Source organism: Arachis ipaensis, chromosome B6 (assembly GCF_059453495.1).
Source record: "Arachis ipaensis isolate K30076 ecotype BB chromosome B6, ASM5945349v1, whole genome shotgun sequence".
In the NCBI taxonomy this organism is placed as follows: Eukaryota; Viridiplantae; Streptophyta; class Magnoliopsida; order Fabales; family Fabaceae; genus Arachis; species Arachis ipaensis.
This window is the reverse complement of record NC_142441.1, coordinates 12,870,071-12,893,241: the sequence shown is the minus strand read 5'-3', so window position 1 is coordinate 12,893,241 and position 23,171 is coordinate 12,870,071. Positions and strand designations below refer to the sequence as shown.

The window sequence follows — 23,171 nt, the reverse complement described above, 5'->3', positions numbered from 1 at the left end:
GGTTAGTTTTGGACAAACTCAAATACTCTCACCTACTCGACTAAAAGCGGGTATGAATGGCTATTGAAGAAGAAATTTGACTGGAACGATAATGAAAATTGGCTTTGGCTTTGGCGCTTGAGAATACCGGAGAAGATAAAGTGTCTGCTCTGACTTTGTCTCAACAACGGACTTCCCACATCTAGTTACCAATTTTAAAGAGGTCTTGCTACTTCTGATTTTTGTCAGCGATGTTATCTTGCTCTAGAGGATATTAACCACTACTTTAGGACTTGCCAAAAAGCTCGTCAGATTTGGATTAGCTTAAATTTGGGAATGACCGCTGAGGACTCTAGTTTGAATTTTGTGTCTTGGATGCGTTCTAACATCAACAAAAATGAGTTTCTCTTTGCAGCGGCCTTTTGGTGGATTTGGAGGGATAGGAACAATGACATCTTCCATCAAGATGATCCATGGAGTAAGGAGAAAATTGTTCACTTAGTTCAACATACTGCTCGCGATTTCTCTAAGGTTGTTACCAACCAAAAACATATTATTCCTTCCTCTTTGCAATATAACTGGGAACCACCTCCAATGAATGTCTGTAAAGTGAACTGCGATGCAAGCGTTTTTGAAAATGGACAATTAGCTGGCTTTGGATGTATTATTAGAGACAGCATGGGAATTTGGATGAAAGGTTATTCTGCCAGTATACCTCTTTCTAGTGTTCTCTCTTGTGAGCTTCATGCTATTTGGAGAGGGCTTGTTATGGCTTGGGATTGCGAGTGTAAAGAGGTCATATGTGAAACTGATAATCTTGATGCGTTTCTTCTTGTTTCGTGAGGCACAACCAGCATGATTACGAATGACTCTGATCTGCTTGACAAAATCAAAGAGATGCTTCAGCGCAATTGGACAGCTACTTTAGTGCTCATCCAGCGTACAGCAAACAGAGCGGCTGATTTAATGGCTAAGACTGCTGCTTTAAACAAGCAGGTGTATCTAGAGTGGTTACAGCCCCTAATAATTTAGACATTATTATTAGAGAGGAGTGCTACTCTTTCTCTTAGGTGTTTTTTCTTTGTGTTATGTTCAGTCACAAAAAAAAATCAATCTCGCTACGTTACCAACAATATTTCTGCCAACTTCAGCCAACTCTTATTTATGATTATATTTAATGGAAGTGTTTTTGTGGATGGGTCTAATAAAAATGTATTTTTTATGGCTGTGTCTAATAGAAGTGTCTTTATAGATGTATTTTCTGGATGTGTCTCATGTGTTTAAAATAGGTTTAATTACTCTGTTGGTCCCTATAGTTTCGCGAAATTTTCAATTAGGTCCCTATACTTTTTTTTCTTTTAATTGGGTCCCTATACATTAATTTTTTTTTCAATTAAGTCCCTACCGTGAGTATAACGTTTAAGATAATGGAATATTCTATTTAAAAAACGAATATTCTTATGAATTAGTTAGAATAGCTAGTTGACCATACATCTATTTTTTTAAAATACTAAAAGAACCCTTCATATTTTATCTCAAAGAAAAAAAAGCCCTATCCAGCCCTAACTTGCTCTCTGAAGGTCGTGTGCACTGCACTTCTTCTCCATCGGTCCGTAGTCTTCATCCATAGTCGTCGTCGTCCGTGGCGGAGGCTTGGTGGTCGTCCGTCTGTCGCATCCTTCTCCCTGTGCTGCTCTGTTATGCGTTGCTCTGTTCTGTGGTCTTCTGCATTGTTTGCCCGTCGAAGCCCTCACCGTGCCTCGCCTCGCCTCGTGTCACCTCGCTGCGCCCACTACAGAAAATACGGAAGATCGCGACAAATTACTTGCGGTTTTTCCGTTTGCTGCAATTTGTCAAGATAGCTGCAATTGACATCCGATCTTTTCAATGTGACGCAGAATCAACTTCGATTAGCATCAATTCCATGAAGCCCCGCTGCTAACCCTAACCTAATATAGTGATTTCACCCAAAATCAGTTCAGATTACCCAAAATCTGAAAGAGAGGAACCCGTGAAAGGAGAATGGAAGTGGCAAACTCCTAATCCCTCATTCACATGGTGCATAACCCACCCCTGTTCTCTGCTCCCCGTGCTGGTTACTTCACAACATGTATGATATTAGTTTTTATTTTTCAGCATCATGATTGTAAAGAAATTTGAGTCTATCTTCAATTGCATATGTTTTACTTCATGATTACTTGAATACTTGTTTATTGTTTGTTTCTATTTAGGGTTTGATGATCAGTATTCAATAACATAATTCATAACTTGATTGTACTACTGATTTGTTTTCAATGCTTGATTCTCTTTCGGGATGACCTTATTGCTTGGCCCTCCAGGAAGTGGCAAAACAACACTATTGTTGGCTCTGACAGGAAGACTTGACCATTCTCTCAAGATTCTGAATCTTTAGCCTTTTTTCTTGTAATTTTTTCTTGACTAACTTTTTCTATAATAATTGGTGTTTGAAAATGGCATCTGCATGTCATGCCATATTGAATCTTTCAAGCATTGCTGCATTAATTTGTCATAGTATTTTTTTGTCTGCTAATATATAGTACCACAAAGAAATTAATTATGAATGAGGTGGAATGAAACTCAATAGTTGATAGTTTCTATTTAATTTATTTGACATTTCAAATGTGATAACTTGTTTAAATTAAAATGGATCTTTTTGCATGCTTGTTCCATTTTCACATGCATTTTATATCTTTTTTAATAGGTAAAACTGAAAATTTCTTACAATAGACACACACTAGAAGAATTTATTCCTCAAAAATCCTCGGCTTATGTAAGCCAATATGATCTTCATATTCCAGAGATGACAGTTAGGGAAACACTTGATTTAGTTAAACTGGCTTGAGTGATGTTTTGTTCTCCTTGTATGAAAGCGCTTTTGAAGGAAGTAAATAGAAGAGAGAAAGAAGCAATAATAATGACGGACCGTGATTTAGATGCATATATGAAGGTACAACACCTCACATCTTTAAGCTTGCATTTACAGTGACATATTCATATAATGTAAACTTAATTTTTATTTTTCTTGTTATATGCAGCCATCTTCCCTAACTACTCTCCAAGATTGTGTATATGGCATTGATATTCAAAACTTTGATATGATCATATATGGTTGCATATATTTACTTTATGCAATAAATTATTGGGACACCTGATGAACTGAAGTTTGCTATCTTAGAATCCTTCTCCGCTCAAAATCGTCCGTTATCAATGTTATTATTGATCTCTATGCTAGTTCAGGAAGTGGGAGGCTGCAACACAAGAACTGATTTGCATATTTTAAATTTCAATAACACAAATTACATAGTCTTGTGGTTTTTTATTGTGTACCATGATATAATAAAGACATAAATTATATTCTATGAATTCACACAAATGTAAAATGTTACATTATCATAATGAATAAGAAGGATGAAAATTGAATTTTATATATGCTTATTACTACTATTTCTATTTCATTTTATCCATTCTTTTTTTTAGGTTCTTAAGATAAGGTATTTTGAAAGTCAAAAAAAAAAAGAAGGTATTTTTGGTACAATTTGTATATAAATAAGCAAAAGAATGATAGTGATAAAATAAAAGGGATTATAGGAATATTTTTCATGTCTTAGAATCATTGAATAGGGATTATAGGAATATCTTTCATTGAATATTTATAGTTTTACCGAATTTTCAATTAAGTCCCTATATTTTTTTCTTTTCAATTAAGTCCCTAAGGGTATAAAAGTAATTTCACAATTCACTAACGTTTTTTTTGACGTTTAACGTTAATAGGGACTAAATTGAAAAAAAAAATTAACGTATAGGGACCCAATTAAAAGGAAAAAAAGTATAGAGACTTAATTAAAAATTTCGCGAAACTATAGAGACCAACAGAGTAATTAAACATTTAAAATATAATAATTAATTATTGTTGGTATAATAAGTTGGCAGATAGTATATTGATACCCTATACTTTTCCTTGATAAATTAAATAGAATAATAAACCGCATTACTAGATACCATAAATTCACAATGTACATTTATAATGTCTTACGTAAGATGATTTCCAAATTTTCAAAGCAGTTCATATACATGACAGGCAATCAAGCATGCATGGAGTTCATCTGAATATTACGAGATAAGCCCCATAAAAAGAGAGAGAACCTGAATACGGTGCAAAGTGATGGTGCTAAGTGATAGAGACGAGTGTTCTAAGAACGGCTGTGCACGGCATTCGGCAGACTTTGTTTTCTTTCAAACGTTCTCTCTCTCTATCTATTGTCATATGCATACGTAGTTTGATAATACAGAACAATATTACATAATTAGTAATTTATTAATTTTTATATATTTATTTTTCAATTTTTAAAGAAAATAACTTTTAATTCGAATTAAATTTAATTTTATTAGTTTCTAAAATTTCTCTTACGCACCAAACCTCTTGAAATTAATAATGAATTTAAAATTTATATTTTAACATTTGTTATTTTATTTTTAAATAAAATTTATTATTTTTATTTAGACTGTGTTTTAAATAGAAAAAGATTGAAAATCCTGATTCATTCTCTTAATTATTATTCTCTTAATTTTTAAATAAAAAAATATATTTTTTATTTTTTGATATTTTTACAACGTAACATATATATATGATTTTTACTCTTTGAAACATATTAATTTTTATAGACTAATTTTATATTTTAAATATAAAAAAGAGAAAATATGAGATATTAAATATGATCATATGATGTAGGTACCATAGCACACTCACGTCCATCTATCATAATTCATAAACATGTTTAATTATTTTCTCTTCCAGCACAAACAAATAAATATTTCTCATATATAATTTAATTTGTGTCTCTCCCTCTTTTTTATCTGTTCCAATAATAAGAGCGATAATTAATATATAGCATTATTACATCTCCACTTGATCAACATAATGTTTTAGTGGAGCGCACACAGAAAATCTCACTTGGACTACTTGTGTTATTTCAGTTATTATCTTAAAATCATTTACCAATAATGTACTATTTAACATCGGAATTTTCAATGTGCATGTTAGGTTTATATAGAGGGGGTGGACCATGACGCATACTTGGATAGATGATATTTAATTTGTACATTTTTATTTTTATTTATGCTCCTTTGATAACGAAATATAACTTATAATTCCATATATTAATCTTGCACAACAAATAAATAGTTAATGAGAAGGATATATATATATATAGCAATAAGCCTCCATTATTATGCATAAATTCTTATTCTATGTCAACCATATGAACTTAATTAATTAATAATCAAGTTAATTACATGTCTAGGTCAAGATCATAGCATGGTACTTGTCAAAAAAAAAAAAAAAAAAAAAAAACAAAGATCATAGCATGGTACATACTTATCTTTAGTAAGTATTAATTTATTGAGTTGACATAAAGTATATATTATTTATCGGAAATGTTTGGTAACCAAAGAAAATCAGCCAAAAATAACCATAACTTGCCTTATTTAGCATTCATTAATTCGACAATTAATTAATGCTAAATAAGGCAAGTTCTGCCTGTTTTTTTTTCTTGTTCACGATGGTGAGGTCGCGCTCATTGTTTTCCTCGGGCTCTTGTCTCTACCTAACGGCGCGGCTCTTGTCGTCGCCAGATCGATCGCGGTCCCTCCTCCTCGGTTCCCTTATGAGGTGAGAGAACTCTGCCAGCTTGCCTTCTCGGATCGCCTGCTCCAGAGCATCTTTCAGGTCAAAATAATCTTGGGTCTTGTGGCCGTAGCCCTTGTGGTAATCGCAATAGAGGTTTTTGTTCCCTCTGGTTCTATCCTTGAGTTGTCGGGGCTTCAACAGGATGCATTTGTCGACAATCTGCTGATAAACTTCAACAATTGGGGCCGCCAGGGGGGTGTAGTTGGTAAACGTCCCTACCCGGGAGAACGGCTTGAAGGTTTTAGCTGGAGGTCCGTCCTTGGAGTGCTCCCTGGGCCTTTCCCCGTTGCCGGGCTGACGAGCATGGTTGTAGGCGGGTTGCCACTTGTTGGCTGCCACGACCTGGCTGACCTCTTCGTCATTGATATACTCCCGAGCCACATTTTGTATTTCTTGCATTGTCCATACAAACTTGGTAGTAAGATGTTTTCTGAAATCCTCGTTCAACAACCCATTCGTCAAGCATAAACTGGCCACTGATTCAGTTAGGCCGTCAATCTCCAAGCACTCGTCATTGAACCTATCCAAGTATTTCCTGGTCGGTTCGCCACTTCTTTGTGTAACCCCTAACAAGTTGATCGGGTGTTTCGCTTTAGCAATGCGTGTAGTAAACTGGGCTAGGAAGGCGCGGGTGATCTTCGCGAACGTCGTTACGGAGCCTTGTGGGAGAGCGTTGAACCAGCGGATTGCCGGCCCCGCTAAGGTCACGGGAAACGCGCGACACCTTACTTCATCGCCCACCCCTTCCAGGTTCATCCTGGCCTCAAAGGCCGTTAGATGCTCTTGGGGGTCTTGGATCCTATTATACCTTATGTTCGTTGACTTGTCGAAGTGCTTCGGTAGCCGGAACTCGAGGATCGAGTAATGGAAAGGGGTTGCCCCTATGATTACAGGTGGTCGCCTTCTCCTTGGTCTTTCTCTGCTGTCTTCTCGGTTTTTCTCCGCGGTATTTCTTGTCGAAGGTCGGGTGTAAATTACAGGATCTCATCGTCTTCTTGGCACTTTCCTGGTTTCTCCTTGGCTCTCTAACTCCGATCGGAGGCTCGGGGTGCATCTGGAGTGGCTCCTTTGAGGGCTTCTCCCTCTCCTTTGAGGAGATCGGGAACGCCCTTGCCTCGGATCTGGTTGGTGTCGCTCTCTGCTAGCTACCTCCCGCTCCAGGTTTTGCACCCTGTGGCGCAGCTCCTGTATTATTCTGGCGCTGTCGCTACCTGATCCTCCAAAGGGACACCTTTCCTAGGAGCGCGAAGGGAGCTCAGGTCACTGCAGGGGAGATCTTGTGCGTTCGCGAGAGGAAGCCACAGAGGCTACCCTGCCGGTTCGAGGAACCCGTTCCTCCCCCCGTGGCGCGCCTCCGTTGTGTGCCTCCACAGGCCCAACATAAAGTCCATTTCGGCCGGTCCCCACAGACAGCGCTAAGGTTCAAGACTTCGAGTACCGGACGGTCGGAGTTGTTCTCTGGGTGAGAAGGTGGGAATCGGCTTGGATCTGAGTCTGGCATGTGAGGCTTGCGGACAGACGACCTCCCGAGGTGCTGTGATGTGAGGGGGGAGCCACCTGCAAGGACACTCCGACGCTCAAGTCAGAAAATGACACAAATGGCAGTGAGTAGTGGTGGTAGTGACGTACCTTGGAGGAGGGGTAGGGCCCTCCCCATATATACCCTGTCAGGAGTGGGTCCCGCAAGGACAGACCCACCTTCCTCGAAGTTTTCCCTGCACAGCTGTGGTGTGGTGGGCTGCAAAGGGACAGGTGTCCGGGTCGGTTTCTCGGTCCGGGTCTGACGCCCAGGTCGGGCTGGTCGCCCGGGTCGGGGAATCATGCCAACTGGACCGGGCCGTAACAGGTTTAATTCCAAATACTTATTTTTCAAAATTCCAAATCTAAAATTAAAAATAATTAATTAATAATATAATTTATGATTTTAATTTTAATTTCTTTTTTACTTTATTGTTCACATTGTTTAGTATCTCTATATTTTTTCTTTCATCAATAATAAAAACACTATAAGTATTTTAGATTATTATTTTTTAACAAAAAAAAACGAGAAAGAGAGAGGACAAGGTTATGAGTGTGAGAAGAGGATGATTTTGTGATGGTGGTAAAGATTGAACAAAAGAGTTCAAATGGAGATGGGGTTCAAGTTTGGGCTACAAAAGAGAGAGAGAGAGTAAGAAGAAGAGGAGGAAGAGGATAAGATTATGAGTTGGAGAAGAAGGTGACTTTGTAATGGTAATAAAAATGGGGTGAGAGTTCAGATAAAGTTAAGACTGTGAAAAAAGATGGTAATGGTAATGATAAAAAGAGAAAAGTGAAGATGATAATGATGAGAATTAAGAATAGAATTAAAAAAATGGTTTGACCGACACTCAAAAAATTAATGGTAAAAATAAAATTGAAATTAATAAAAAACGTTAGAGATAAAAATTGAACCAAATTAAACATTAAAGTTATTTTTAAAAAATTCAAAGACAAAAAATATATTTTATCTTTAATATTAATATTAATATTCTTCCTTTTTTTTTCTGAGTGCTTCATAATTTATTATTTTTTATTTGTTTTGGGTCAAGATAAATTCAGAGTGCTACGTCTTTTTTTTTTTTTTTTTTTTTTTATCTGGGAAAGTGCTACATTTATCTGAGTAAAATTGTTTTTTGGGGTTGTTTGGGTAGTTTTGTTTCTGGGCTTCTATGAGGCCCAAGTCCAACTCCAGTATTACAACCCTAAGGCATTTAAAACCCTAAGGCATTCCACTGTCTGGGTATATATTGCAAACCTAGGGTAAGTGAAAGCTGATTCTCACTGCGAAACCTTCGAGCACCAACCATGGTATGTCTCTCTCTTTCTGTTAGATTTCGTTTCACCAATTTCTGTTGCTTAGTCTTCCATTCTTGTTCTTAATTATCAGTCCACGTCATTTTGTTTGATCTGTGATAATCAATGAAGAAGTCTGATTGTAGTGTATTAGGTGATTCAGCTAGACGTTGATTTTTCTTTTAAATAAAAGCTCTTTTTGATTTTTCTTTTAAATAAAATCTCTTTTTCTTTTGCCCTAGCTACCTGTATTTTCGTTATAATCTGATTCTTTGTATGCATCTTTTTATTCTTTACTTAATTAGCTGAACCCTTCAGTAGCAGCTAAAAACAGGATTGAAGGGAATGGTGGGAAACTCTCATTGTTCTGTTAATTAGAAGGAAGCAATAATTAGATGCAATTTTTTCATTATTAGAACTTGTTATGTTAGTTGTGTTGGGAATTGGTTATGCAATTGGGAATGTGATGAGGATATTCGGTTTTAAGACTGTGTGGTGTTGATTCTTTTGCAGTCGAGGAGAAAGGTTAGAGAGCCCAAGGAGGAAACCGTCACTCTTGGCCCTGCTGTTAGAGAGGGGGAACATGTTTTTGGTGTTGCTCGCATTTTTGCATCATTCAATGACACCTTTATTGTGAGTACACTATGTTCATCTTTTTTCTCCTTGTTCTTATTTTATTGAATTTGCTGAATCGATGGTTTTGAGTGGGTGATTTGTCATTGCAGCATGTGACTGATTTGTCTGGAAGGGAAACCCTTGTCCGCATCACTGGTAAGTGTGTTTCTCTTCACATTGCATTAAGCTATAAACAAAGATTCTTATTAAATGGATACTTTATTCTATAACAGTTCTATAGCCAATTTCAATGTTTTTTTTTTGAGGTATTTGAAACAACTTTACTTTTTCCAAGATTATGATTGGGCTGAATGGCTGACGATCTCCTGTTTTTATGAAACTGTTTCAACTTTCAAGTAATACTAAACATATGCCTTGTTTTATAATAATGTAAACTAGCCAATATTTTAATTACTACTACATTCTCAAACTGCAAAATTTTACTTTCTACTTTATGTAGCACCAAATTAACTGTTTTTGGCTTTCCAAGAATTCCTGATACGTCTCAGAATAAATCCATATGTATCTTATGTATTTTGTTTCTTATAATCAGGTGGAATGAAGGTTAAAGCTGACAGAGATGAATCATCCCCATATGCTGCTATGCTTGCAGCACAAGATGTTGCTGCTAGATGCAAGGTGTTTATGATTATCCTTAATTTAGTTTTTCATATAGACTTTCATGACAATATATTAACATGTGAATCTCGTATTGTTCATACTGTTGATTTAGTAATTTTATATTGTTCATATCAATAATAGTCGGTGTTTATGTTTTTGAATATTTTTCCCTTTCTATTCTTGTTAGTTTGCTACATGATTATTCCAACTTGTGATCACATCTCTGTATAGTGTTCAAAGTTCACTGACTTGATTCTATTTGGAAGCAGGAGCTGGGCATAACTGCTCTTCATATCAAGCTCCGTGCCACCGGTGGAAACAAGACAAAAACACCTGGCCCTGGTGCTCAGTCTGCTCTCCGCGCCTTGGCTCGCTCTGGAATGAAAATTGGCCGCATAGGTATATGCATTTTTTAGATGCTGCGATAAACTTGATGCTTGACTAATTTTTGCAATTGTTAATCATGTTTTTGTTTTCTTCAGAGGATGTGACTCCGATTCCTTCAGATAGCACTCGTAGAAAGAGCGGTAGAAGGGGAAGAAGGCTTTGAAGATTGCTATGGCTGCCCAAGCCTTCTGTTTTTGTCTGTGTTTTGAAATTCAGAACTCTATTGTACTTCTTGACGGTTGACATGTTTGTCCAACTGTTTTAATTGAGCTTGTTTAGAGTTTCCGTTTGATGCCCCCGTTGGACAGTAAAATACAAAACAAAATACATGAAATTTAATTAGACTGCTATTTTTTAAAACAATCACGCTAAATCAGCTTGTTAGCCTTGTTATCTTCGAAATCTGATACTTGATATTATACGAATAATGTACGAAATATTGGTATATGTTTAGAATTACAAAGAAAACAAGGAATGCAACGTTTTTCTTACAAGTTATGAGGTGAAGTTACTTGAATGTTTTTAAACGAGTTAATCCAAAAACAAAATGAATTTTAATTGACCCAAAAGTGAAATGAATTTCATAATTAGTGTTTGAGACTAAGGTGGTTTTGTAAAATATAGTATATACGAGCTCATTCAAAATGACATAAATGGTCTAGTAGCTAAACATAAGTTGGATGTTTTTGTACTGATCAAAATGAAATTCATTTTGTGATACCGAAACCAAGCCTTTTATAACAATGTTTTCCAGAGGTGGAAAAACAAAATCCGAGCTATATCCCAATTTGAGGGAGCAAGAGCCCATTTTGTAGAAAGAAATATTGGGATCCATGACAAGGATGGTCCACTTCACACATAGTCTAAACAGAAATTAAAAGGAAAAAAAAAAACTGAATATGAACATGAAACCATAGTTAGAATCTACTCGTATTACCAAAAAAAAAAAAAAACAAAAAAAAAAAAAATCTACTCAATCTAACTCTGCATCTTGCCTTTCCTCCAAGCTTCATTAATTTTTGTTTGTTTGTATTAAATAAACATTAATTGGATTCGGTTTCCCATATACCGTTACTGTCGTTCCGATGACATGGATTTCCACAAGAAACGCGTCCGGTTGCTGGTATTTGTCGCCTTCATCATTGTTCTTAGCATGGCAGGTACCTAATTACATTCCACCCCACTCTCAATCTCAATTCAATGTTATTAATTTATTTTTGATAGATCGCTATAACATTAATTTCATGCATGTTATATATAATAATAATTGAGAAATATCTTTTGTATCATATATATTCATTGTATTGGTCGATTATGAACATATATAAGGGAAGAAACAATATAAGAAAACACATTTGGATCTGTCATAAGTTCAACCCTGTTATTATTTGCATTAGCATCATTAATTATATTAACTTGGAGTGTTTTCCAACAATGAAACGTTCTAATTTCTAACAATCTCAAATAATGGTTTTTAATTTCATTATATTTTCCAAGCTGAGAAATGCAGGAAGCTTGTTCCGGATCATGCAACATCCAAGAGTGGAAAGTTTACAGTGTGGAATTGCTTGGACATGGGATACGGAAGTCTAGCATGCGGTGTGAAGGAAAGTACGAAGCTGTATTTCCACAACTTAAGAGCTGCACATATTGAGAAAGCCAAGAACCAAGCAATGAAATCTGCACTGACTGATGCAAAGTCACAGGGCATGGCACAGTCATTAGCAGAGAAGCATGCTGAGAAAGAAGGCGCAAAGGCGGCGAAGTTGGCTTCGCACAAGGCTCAGCGCGTGATAGGTCCCATGATATCTTCTGGATGGGACTTCTTTGAGGCAGTGTACTATGGTGGGAGTGATGCAGAGGGTGCAATCAGGGGAAGCGGCACTTTGTTTGGTTCATATCTTGGTGGCTTCTTTGGGGAACAAAGGCTTGGCAGACTTGGTTTTCTAGTGGGTAGCCAAATGGGAAGTTGGTTTGGTGGTAGAATTGGCCTAATGCTCTATGATATTCTTAATGCAATCCATTTCTTGATTAATCTTAGCAACTGAAACTTTCATATTTAAACAATTAGTTTCACTATAAAATATCAACATTTATAGATACCATTTATACATTTAATTAGGAGTTTCTTCTATCATGCCTATAATTAAGATACAAAATATAGGTCTTTACTTTTTTTATTTTTCACCTTTTAGACAAATTCGATACAAATGCTTTAGGCACTCAAAATCTCCTTATTCAAGTGATTACTCATATAAAATTATTTTCATGTAAAGATGATATAGATATCATCTTCGTATGAATTATCATCTTTTATACAAAAAAGTCACCATTTATTTATTATTCTTTTTAGTTTCTAACTTATAATACAAAAACAGATTTCATTTCACTACTTTGTGTTATTCCTCTTTTAAATTCTTGTGAAGGTTAGGATAGAAGATATAAGGGGAAAGCTAAGTATGATTCAGAGGAATACGTATTATTATATATGTGGTTTCCGTTAGATACACGGCGTGGTGGGTCGTGTGGTGGCCATACACCTCTTTGAGAGTGATGGAGTGACGGAGGAAGCATCATTCATGGAAGAGACAATGTTGAGTTATCTATCTGTTATGTGGTTCCGGCGTCGTGTGGTTGCCATACTCCCATTTGCATCAATCAAATAAATAATAAAAGTATTTTTGACTTCAACCATAACCCACCAATATGCTCAATCAACATTATTATTATTTTATGCAATCTTTGTCTTATGCACTGCAATAAAATTGGAATGGTACAACCGAAAGCTAAGCTAGCTAGCTATGTGATGCCCCATATCTTTAATTTAGCCGTATATCTTCATCTCTTGTAGTTGTATGGTATCTTCTTTTTTCTCTCAGATACCCCTACCCTACACGCACCTTGTTGTAAAAGTGCTTTATGTTATTGGTTTGCACTATTATATTGACTATTCCCTTTTAATTTGATTTGTTTCAGCGTCGAGTAATCCCATTTGGTTGCTACTGTTACTGCCATCTTGCAATTGGAGTGGCCAAATTGCCCAAAAATAGACATCAGAATATAATTCAGATAGTTCGATACTGTCGTAAAGATGTCTAGAAATACGGATACTTTTTTTTAAAGAGTCCCGCTAGAGAGCTAATAGAGTATTTGTACAATGTATACAATGGGCTTATTTGGTCTAATATGAGTTAAAAAATAAACATTTAGGGCCCGTTTGGAAAACTCTAGAAGTAGTTTTTTTTAACTTTTGACTTATGAAAAGTAGTAGTATTAATGTCGGGTGCAATTTTCAAAACCAAATTGCAACTTTCTAAGAAGCTATTTTGGAGCTTATAGAGAAGTTAAAAAAAATGACTTCTCTCATAATACTTCTACTTTTCATTACATTTCTTTAAAATAAGCACTTTTAGAGTTAAAAATCCAAACACAAAATAACTTATTTATAAGTTACTTTTAACAGAGTCATTTATTGTTTAAGTTATTTTATCAAAAGGAGCTTAATTAAGTTAGTTACCCAAACTGGGCCTTAGAATAAAATATTATTAATTTTTCAAACACAATACACCTATATTATCCAGAATAACCATCCAGGTACTAGAGATAATAGACTTCTGATATCCTACTGAATCGAACATCTCTATACCCCCATTATACACATTGTATAGATACTCTATTAGCTCCCTTTTGTGTCCGCGACATATTTTGGATACTCGTCCCACACGTTTAGATATATTTAAATACCATTATGTGTCAGTATGTCTTATTCTTAACATGTATTTTTAAAATGAATTTAAAAATAATATATATTATTAATTATTAAAATAAAAATTATTTTAAATATTTTATATAATTAAAAATATTAAAATAATTAAAAATTTAATTTATATTTTAATATCAATAAAATATTAAAATATCATTATAATTTATCTAAAAATTATTTTATATTTTATATACGATGTGTTTGAATATCTTATACAAATTTTAAATTTATATATTTACTTATGTTATGTCGTTTTCCGTGTATCATAAATATCTATTTATAAAAATAACCTACTATCTTCCCATGAAGATATGTATTCCCGGGAGCATTAACCGTATAGACAAGGGGTCAGGATTGAGTTAAACCCCAAAATGGTCCTTAATATTGGCGTCGTGCACTAAAATCGTCTTTGAGATTTCAATTGCATCAATTACGTCTCTGAGATTGAAAAAAATGCACCATATTAATCCCTGACCTATTTTTCATTAATGACGTGATGACATGGTATGATGATGTGAACTGTAAGTAACACGTGTCACTTTATGATTTGGCCATGTGTAATGGTATGATGATGTGGTGACCAGTGACACGTGACATGCTGACGTGGATGGTTGTGCCACGTGTCACAATATTATTTGACCACGTGTCCGTTTGTGCCACGTGTCGCAATAGTATTCGTCCACGTGTCATCTATTATGTCATCGTTGTATATGCACCAAATTAGTCCCTCACTTTGCATTAAGTGACTTATTTTAGTCCCTGAAATTGAATGTCGTGCACCAAACTAATCCCTTCACCAAATTATTTAAGGCATATAAAAAATAAAGTTATGTTATATGTAGACTAAAATTAGTTATCAGTATAAAATATATGTCGAAATATAAATACACATTAAAAATAAATTAAATTACATATGTATTTTTACATAAATACATTAATAATTAGTTTTAGTGATTGATTTTGGTGTATAAATAATATTTTTATAAAAAATAATCATATAATATTATTGTTGCATTATTAGTGGACATATACAAACGATCTTTCCGCCCCAAACATCTAATCTGATGTCTATTTTGTTTCAGTGAGACCTCCTATTCAATCTACAGTAAGAGGAGGCCCCAATTCTGTGGACGTTTGTTGGAGGAAACATTAGGGTGATGATCCCATCCACTTGACCATTGCTATCTACTAATTCTGTATTAAACCTGGCCGAATAATGTTGTATGGACCTAGTTTATCGGCCCTTTTGCTTATACTAAATTCACTGTTTTTATATCCATTATATATGATGGGAAATGATGTAAGTCCACCGAGGTAATTAATTAGATAGATTTAATAAAGAGTAAAATATCATTCAAAGATTGAAATGGCTGACAAATTTATTATAAACTATGAAGTATAGGTATTTTACTGAGTTGTGTGGGTATGTCATATATTTTGGATACAATATTCATCCGATATACGTATCTGTTGTGTATAACTGTGTCTTAATAAAAACTAAAAAATATTTTTCAGACACGTTTGAAGACACTTAAATACTATCACGTGTCAACGCATCTAACATTATACTTGTATTCTTGAAATAAATTTAGAAATAGTATATATTATTATTTATTAAAATAATAATATTTTAAATACTTTATATAATTAAAATAAAATATTAAAAATAATTAAATATTAATTTATGTTTTAATATCAATAAAATATTAAAATATCATTTTATATATATATATATATATATCCTCGTGTCTTGTTAGATTCTAAAATTAGTGTGTAGACGTATTCCGTATATATCCAAACACTCGTTTTATATCACATAAAAAATTGTTTTTTTGCAACAAAATGTCCAAACGCTACTCGTTTTATCAAGATTTTAAACTTTTAGAAATAAAAATAATAATTTATTTTTGAATAAAAAAATTAAATATATCTTTTAGTTGAAAATAAATAAGTAAAACAAATTTAAGTTGTTAGTCGAAAATAAATAAATTTTGAGCTTCTAAGTAGAAATTCGTTTCATGGAAATATAACACAAAAGGTAATTTTAATGGATAAGGACTTATTGAGGAAGAATGAAGTAATCGAAGAAATAAAGAAGTTGATAAGTGAAGTTAATGGCAATTACTCATATCGTGACGGAGAGTGTAACGGTGATTTTCAAAAAATACTCTCGCACACTCCTATCTTCAGCGATTTTCTGAGTCTGTAAAGAGTTTTCTGTAAGATTCATTCCATATCTTTTAAATTTTATTTAAATTCTTTGTAATCTTTATTTTATTGCAAATTTATCTTTCAAGCAAGTTTTTTTTTCAAGCAAATTTTTCTTTCTATTTTCTTTTAAAATTTAGCACTTTGTTTTCGATTTCAAAGTACTTCAATTTTATCCAAGGCAGTTTACTAAATTACTTAAATTGAATGTTATTCCTTTTAATTTCAATCATTTTACTTTTAAATTTGTTTTGCTTTCTTTTTTTCAGGTTTTCTTTTATTATTTTGTTCAATTGAAAAAACTTTTAACCTATTTTTAAAAACTACTTGCAGCACACTCCTAAATTATTAGATATTTTACTACTTAAATTTACTAAAAATCTATAAAACAATATTATATAATAATAAAGGTTTAAATCTCTGTGTTGTCACTGTAATAAAGACGTTTTTTAGTAGACAATTTGTAAAAATTCTGTACATAGGCCTAATTAAAAAAATGCCTTAAAGATATTAGTTAGCTTACTAATGGAAGGAATCTAAATTTTTATTCAACTTAAAAAGCAGACTTGATAATAAAAAAAGAAAGGGTGAACTAATTTTTTCCAACTTTAGAACAAGAAGTTGAATAAAGATGAAATCTAGAACAGTATAAGGCAAGACAACCACTAACGAAAAATTATTTGCACCAGACAAAGAGAATTACTTTCCAGACGTTGAATGTCAACATTTACAGATTCACGTCTCTACTTACTTTTTGTAAACACATATATTCTATAGAGTAGTTGTGGGGAGGAAAGTTGATCTGCAAAGAAGAAAAATAAAGTAAAACTAAAAGAGGATCTTGGTTTCTTAATTAATTTAGTAAAATAATTCTACAATAATCCGCCAAGGTGTATAAGGAAACTATTTTTTCTTAATTTTTATGTAAAATTTTTTATACAATTATTTTTTTATAAAATTAATAATTAAAATTTATATAATAATTTAATTAAATATATCAAATTATTTAATAAATTTTAAATTAATATATTAAAAAAATTATATTTCATCATGTATCAATAACGAAATTGATAAACAAATGAGGTATAATCAATATCAACATTTATATGCATTAAGTTGTGTTTTTGTCGTTGTATAAAGAAGGTGGTAAAGACAAATTTTTCTTATTTAAAGTGCCAATCTTGTGTGAACTACTCTAATTAAATGATGCTGATAGTACGTGGCTAAAGACAATAATAAAACTTTCGTAAGGGGCTTAGCTCCAGCGAATGAAAAGAAAATTTAAAAAATATATAAACCAAATAAATATCAGATATGATTGAGGTAAAGACAAAAGTAATTATCACAATAATTAATTAATAACTTTTAATTTGTATGAATTTCACTAAATAATTTTAAAATGGTTATTTCTTTAATATTGCACACTTTATATTTTTTTACTTAAATATAAAGAAACAAAAAAGGAAAATCCATTTTTATCAAACGAAATTAATATTTAAACAATCGTAATGTACTATTTTGTAATAAATAAATCTTTTAAAATTTAAAATGAAGGCTTATTTCATTTTTTTTAAATATTTAGTTTTTATATATTTAAGATGATAATATTAGAAGATAATAACTAAAGTTATTTTATTTAAGTTAATATTTATAATTTTATGTATATAAGATACATAATTATATATTTATTATATTTAATATTATTCAAGTATTTTAGTATTTCTATACTTTACTCTTACTTAATTTTTTTTATTTTATCTTCACATTTCTAAAAGAGTACGTACTCTTCGTATTCGTGTATTGAAATCTGAGAATTCTTGGTTTTTTGTTTTTTATATCTTGAATTTCAGACTCTATATTTTTTTTAATAAAATAAAATATTCTCTTTGTCTTCAAAAAATCATTTCAATATAATTAAAAAATTAAATAAATTAAAATTTTAAAATATTTACTATTTTTTATTGTCTTTCAAATGTATTTGATAATAATGGATAAAATATCATGATGATGATCTGCTCTGAAATGTTGCCATGTTATTATTACTTTGTTTGTATCGTCAATTTTTCATCTTTTTCTTCGTATTACTGATAACTAACAATTGTTTTCTGTCTTCTGCTGCATGTTGATATTCGTGTCGTATGTTAACAGCTACTGTATTGCAACTTGCAAGTCCACAGAAACCCTAATTTTATGTTAAGCATGGAATATGAGGTGAGTATAGAGATGAAATTTGTTCTTGTTTGGTTCTGATTATATGTTTAATTAATTTACTTATCCAAGATCATTGTTATTTGCGGCACTATCTTTATTATTAACTATATTCTTATGTTGAACAACACAATGTTTGACATAGAGATTATTAATAGTATTAGTATATATCACCCGCCCACAAAGTAATTTTGATGATATCTAATCATGATATCATATTAAATTAACGATAAAGATTCATATGCACTTATTTTAATATAAAATTGATAGTTAAAAATTATTCGATATAATTTAGTCAAATTTATCAAATTATTAACATTTTTTATATATTATCAATCAAGATAACTATATATAAATTTTCGCTCAAATTAACACCTAAAGTTGTGTTAAACCAAATTAAAGAGAAGCTAAGCAACATAGTTTATGACAGTATTATTCGGTTTGAGAGTATGTGGAGCCCACAGTTGGGCATAAATAATGACCTGATCTGAGAGGAGAGTGGAGCATAGATGCATATAGAAAAGAAGAAAGCACAAACAGTGTCGACATAATGGTGTGCCAAGAAGAAGTATTGATCTCAAAAGTATGCGAGCTGTACTCAGAAATAGCGAGTCTAGAGTCTCTTAAACCGTGCAAGAATGTGGACACCCTATTCACAGAGCTTGTCCTGACATGCATACCACCAAGCCCGATCGATGTCACAAAGCTCTCAAAGAACCTTCAAGAGATAAGATCCAACCTCATCAGGCTCTGTGGCATAGCCGAGGGTCATTTGGAGCACCACTACTCCGCCATCCTTGGCTCCTACGATAACCCTCTCCACCATCTCCACATCTTCCCTTACTATAAAAACTACCTCAAACTCGCTCTTCTTGAATTCACAATCCTCTCCCAACACTGCGGCCCACAACTCCCCAACAAGATCGCCTTTGTTGGCTCCGGCCCTCTTCCTCTAACTTCCATTGTTCTCGCATCCAACCACCTCCCTTCAACCACTTTCCACAACTATGACATCGACTCTTCCGCCAACTCGAGCGCCATGCGCTTGGTTTCAGGAGATCCTGACTTGTCCAAGCGCATGGCGTTTCACACCAATGATATATTGGATGTGACGAGTTGTTTGGAAGAGTTTGACGTTGTTTACTTGGCGGCGCTTGTGGGAATGGACAAGGAAGAAAAGAACAGAATGATTGATCACTTGTCAAAGTACATGGCACCTGGTGCCGTTCTTATGCTGAGGAGTGCTCATGGCGCTCGTGCTTTTCTGTACCCTGTTGTTGAGCCCTGTGATCTTAGAGGCTTTGAGGTTCTCTCTGTGTTCCACCCTACTGATGAGGTTATCAATTCTCTTGTCATAGCCAGAAAATACCCTCTTTCTGTTGTTGACCAACAACAAGGACTTGCTTCTATGATATTACCCAATAAGTGCTCTGATGAGATTCAAGCCTTCAACCACCCTCTCAATCATGGCAACATCATCATTGAGGAATTAACCCTTGACGATCAACTCTGATGATCTCTTCAGATTTTATATATTTTCTTTATCTTTACCAATTGAATTTGGGGGCCATGTTCTAGTTGCTTAATTAGTCTATATTTAATTTCCACTTGTGCTTGCATCTCATCCATCATCTTACTAGAATTATTACATATCTTTTCATAATGTTACTGCTGATCTTAAATTTTCAATAAATATACAAGATACTATTGCAAATGTGTGTCCGCTTTTTAGATTGTTGAGTTCAACAGATCTCTAAAGTGATAAGATGATGACAAATAAAAAACTTAGGGTAATAATAACTTTTTAAGTTAATAATTTCATTTTTTATTATTTTTAAAAATGTAGTTTGTTAGTTGGTTTTGTTACTCTTTCATATAACATAATTCTGAAAAAATCATCTTTAATTTATTTATTGAAATCCATCTACAATAATAAAAGCCATTATCAATACAAGGAGGTTATTCTTGTACCTTTTTTTTTAACCAAAGATAAATTCGCAACCTCTTAATTGAGTATGGAGAGATTATGTCATTTGAGTTATTACTCATTGGCAGGTTATTCTTGTACTTAACATTATAATATTTGTTAAATTTAATAAATAAGGCATATTTATTCCAGTTTCATGTACTTTTATTCATCTTTATTTTTTATTTACACATTGTGCTTCCTACTATGGTCCGTTTTGGTTATTCCTTCTCCTTTTCCAGTGATTGAAATTCGAAAGTGATTGAAAGCTAAAGCATATATATAACTAACGAGTCAAAACGTTGATACGGATCGGATAGGTGGTTATGGTATTGTGATTAATTTGACACTTTAGTTTAGTGAGAATCCTATAAATAGAAACTGTTAATTTTATTACCATTCCTTTTATGTCAATACAATATTTAGTAATAAAAAAATATTATAAAATTACTAAAAAAACTTCCTATTTTTAGTTTGAGTATATACCCATTTTAGTTCTCAAAGAATTTTAGACTAGACACTTTAGTCCCCGACTAAAATTAATTACTCGATTGGTCCCTAACAATTAACTCCGTCAGTCACTTAGGTCCTTTACTCCGTTAATTCTAACGGAGGACAAAATAGTCCCTGACAACTCTAACAGGGAACAAAATGGTCCCTGATTTCCTCTATTCGGAAACGACACTATTCTCTCCCAATTTTTATCATATCTCGCATAACACTAACAGTCTAACACTATAACTTCAAACTACACAATGCACACTCTATAAATTTAATGTTCACAAGAAAAAAAATTCTCAACTTGTTCTCAACCAATTCATACTCACGAAACTAATGCCTATGTCTCTCAACTAGTTGTCGTCTTCGATGGATCCCATGAATATAGACAGCAAGTTTGATTTGTTAAGACTCATCATCGTCGTTGCCATTTTTCTCCTTATCTGCCCTAACATCTCCATGACCACATTGTCCACCACTCCGATCGCTTCCTTCAACTTCTTCTCCGAATCAATGTTCAGTAATCGCTTCAGTTTCCATATGAGCGGCAACGGTAACATTGCTCATTGTAATAGCTTGGATGCGAGGTCGAAATTGTTTGCCAACTTGGACTCCGGGAAAGAAGGAATGAAGCACTCGGGGTCTATTTCAAATGAGAATTTGCATATGATGTCAAAGGAGAATCTTCTCATGATGTCCTAATGTCCAATAATCTATATTACTTGCCGGAGAGTGGAGAAAGGCGTGTCCTTGGAGTAGTTGTGGAACTTGGTCTTGAAGATGTCGTGGACGTTGTTGGGATTGGAGGTGATGTTATCAAAGACGTTGAAGTGGATGATTTTGGTGGGAGAAGTGCAGAGTTGGTGGATGTACCAGTCACAAAGATTTAAAAAGTGTGTGGTCCAGACATGTTGAGGTAGGTGCGACACGTATACAATTACATCATAGCTTAATCTTGGAGCTAAAGAGAAGGAAGGAAAAGATGGAAAAGAAGATTGTGGAGGTGGAGAGTATGAATGTTAGGGTTATGCGAGATATGATAAAAATTGGGGAAGAACAGTGTCGTTTTCGAATAAGGGGTTAGGGATCATTTTGTCCCTTGTTAAAGTTGTCAGGGATCATTTTGTCCCATGTTAGAGTTTTCAGTAACCATTTTGTCTTTCATTAGAGTTGACGGAACTAAGGACCTTAATGACTGACGAAATTAATTGTTAGGGACTAATCGAGTAATTAATTTTAGTTGGAGACTAAAATACCTGATTTAAAATTCTTTGAGTACCAAAATGGGTATATATTCTTATAGTTTTATTTAATGCACTTTATAATAAATAAAGAGAAAGGTTAGTTATCCTTTAATTTTCAGTCTTTAGTCGATCTTGTTAAGGATTTATTATTATTTAATTAATTTAAATACCTATTTTCACATATCAATTATTTAAAAAGTTAAAGAAGTTATTTGTTTTTTATTTTTTATTTTTTCTAAAGGCCAAATAAAGAACAATATTTAAAAGATACTTAATTGCATAAATAAATAAATATTAAATAAAATAAATTTAGATTATTTAGGTAGATTATTTTTTGTCTTTTTAGTATTATCTAGGGTGTACATGACCTGATCCGACTCGAAGACCCAGCCCGCCCCCAAACACTTTAGAGACTAATTTAGTGTGATTTCATTGGGTCTAGGACCGGGTAAGGGTTTTAAAAATAGACCCGGTCATTATTTTCAATCGGGTCCGGGCCATAGCTCGGGTCACCCGAACTCGGTCCGGTGGCTTGTTCGTCATACACAATTAATATTTTGTGTTATTAATGATGGATGATGGCTATTCTTATGTGGAATTTAAATATTGTAAACCTTAATATTTTGTGTTATTAGTCATTATAAGATTATAAGTTAATGTTTTATGTTTAAAATGCATAAGAATTTAGACTAATGCATAATATTGTGTTATTTGCATTGATTTAAATATTTGATGTTATTAGACAATATTAGTATTGATTATGGTTATGCTTTAATTTTAGAGAATGGTTTGTTCTTGTTATATTTTTTTAAGTGAATTTTACTATGTGAATTGTGAAATAATGGTTGGAGATTAGGTGATTTTTACATGCTAAAGACCCGGATTTCACTCGGTTTTTATCCGGTTTTTACCCAGCTCGAAAGTGCGTATGTTTCATCGGGTTTAGAATCGGGTTAGAATCTAAAAATTAGACCCGGTCTATATTTTGAGTTGGATTTGGATTAAGCCAAATCCAATGTGGCACGAGCCATGTACACCCCTAGTATTATCATATACATATATAGTTATATAGAGTTGGATTTACTGCTAGTTGGTTTCTTAACGGAACCGAAAAGAGATAGTCCACCAGTCCGGGCCTGTCTTCTTTTGATACAATAGCCA

The 23,171-nt window shown here is 33.4% G+C and overlaps 4 protein-coding genes across 4 annotated transcripts; 3 read left to right on the top strand and 1 right to left on the bottom strand.

The window, feature by feature from the left end:
• Positions 1-5,599: 5,599 nt before the first annotated feature.
• On the bottom strand, positions 5,600-6,442 carry LOC107646526 (uncharacterized). Its single transcript, XM_016350709.2, has one exon. The coding sequence runs from the start codon at positions 6,440-6,442 to the stop codon at positions 5,600-5,602; it is 843 nt and encodes a 280-aa protein (XP_016206195.1).
• Positions 6,443-8,420: 1,978 nt separating this feature from the next.
• LOC107645953 (small ribosomal subunit protein uS11) lies at positions 8,421-10,486 on the top strand. The gene is made up of 6 exons (XM_016350114.3): positions 8,421-8,515; positions 9,014-9,133; positions 9,226-9,271; positions 9,669-9,754; positions 10,006-10,135; positions 10,219-10,486. The coding sequence occupies exons 1-6, from the start codon at positions 8,513-8,515 to the stop codon at positions 10,284-10,286; spliced, it is 453 nt and encodes a 150-aa protein (XP_016205600.1). The 5' UTR covers positions 8,421-8,512; the 3' UTR covers positions 10,287-10,486.
• A 615-nt stretch (positions 10,487-11,101) lies between these two features.
• Positions 11,102-12,221, top strand: LOC107648017 (uncharacterized). The gene is made up of 2 exons (XM_016352047.3): positions 11,102-11,283; positions 11,621-12,221. Exons 1-2 carry the CDS (start codon positions 11,214-11,216, stop codon positions 12,169-12,171), a joined length of 621 nt encoding a protein of 206 aa, XP_016207533.1. The 5' UTR covers positions 11,102-11,213; the 3' UTR covers positions 12,172-12,221.
• A 6,581-nt stretch (positions 12,222-18,802) lies between these two features.
• On the top strand, positions 18,803-20,016 carry LOC107645954 (nicotianamine synthase). Its single transcript, XM_016350116.3, has one exon. The coding sequence runs from the start codon at positions 18,853-18,855 to the stop codon at positions 19,813-19,815; it is 963 nt and encodes a 320-aa protein (XP_016205602.1). The 5' UTR covers positions 18,803-18,852; the 3' UTR covers positions 19,816-20,016.
• Positions 20,017-23,171: the final 3,155 nt, after the last annotated feature.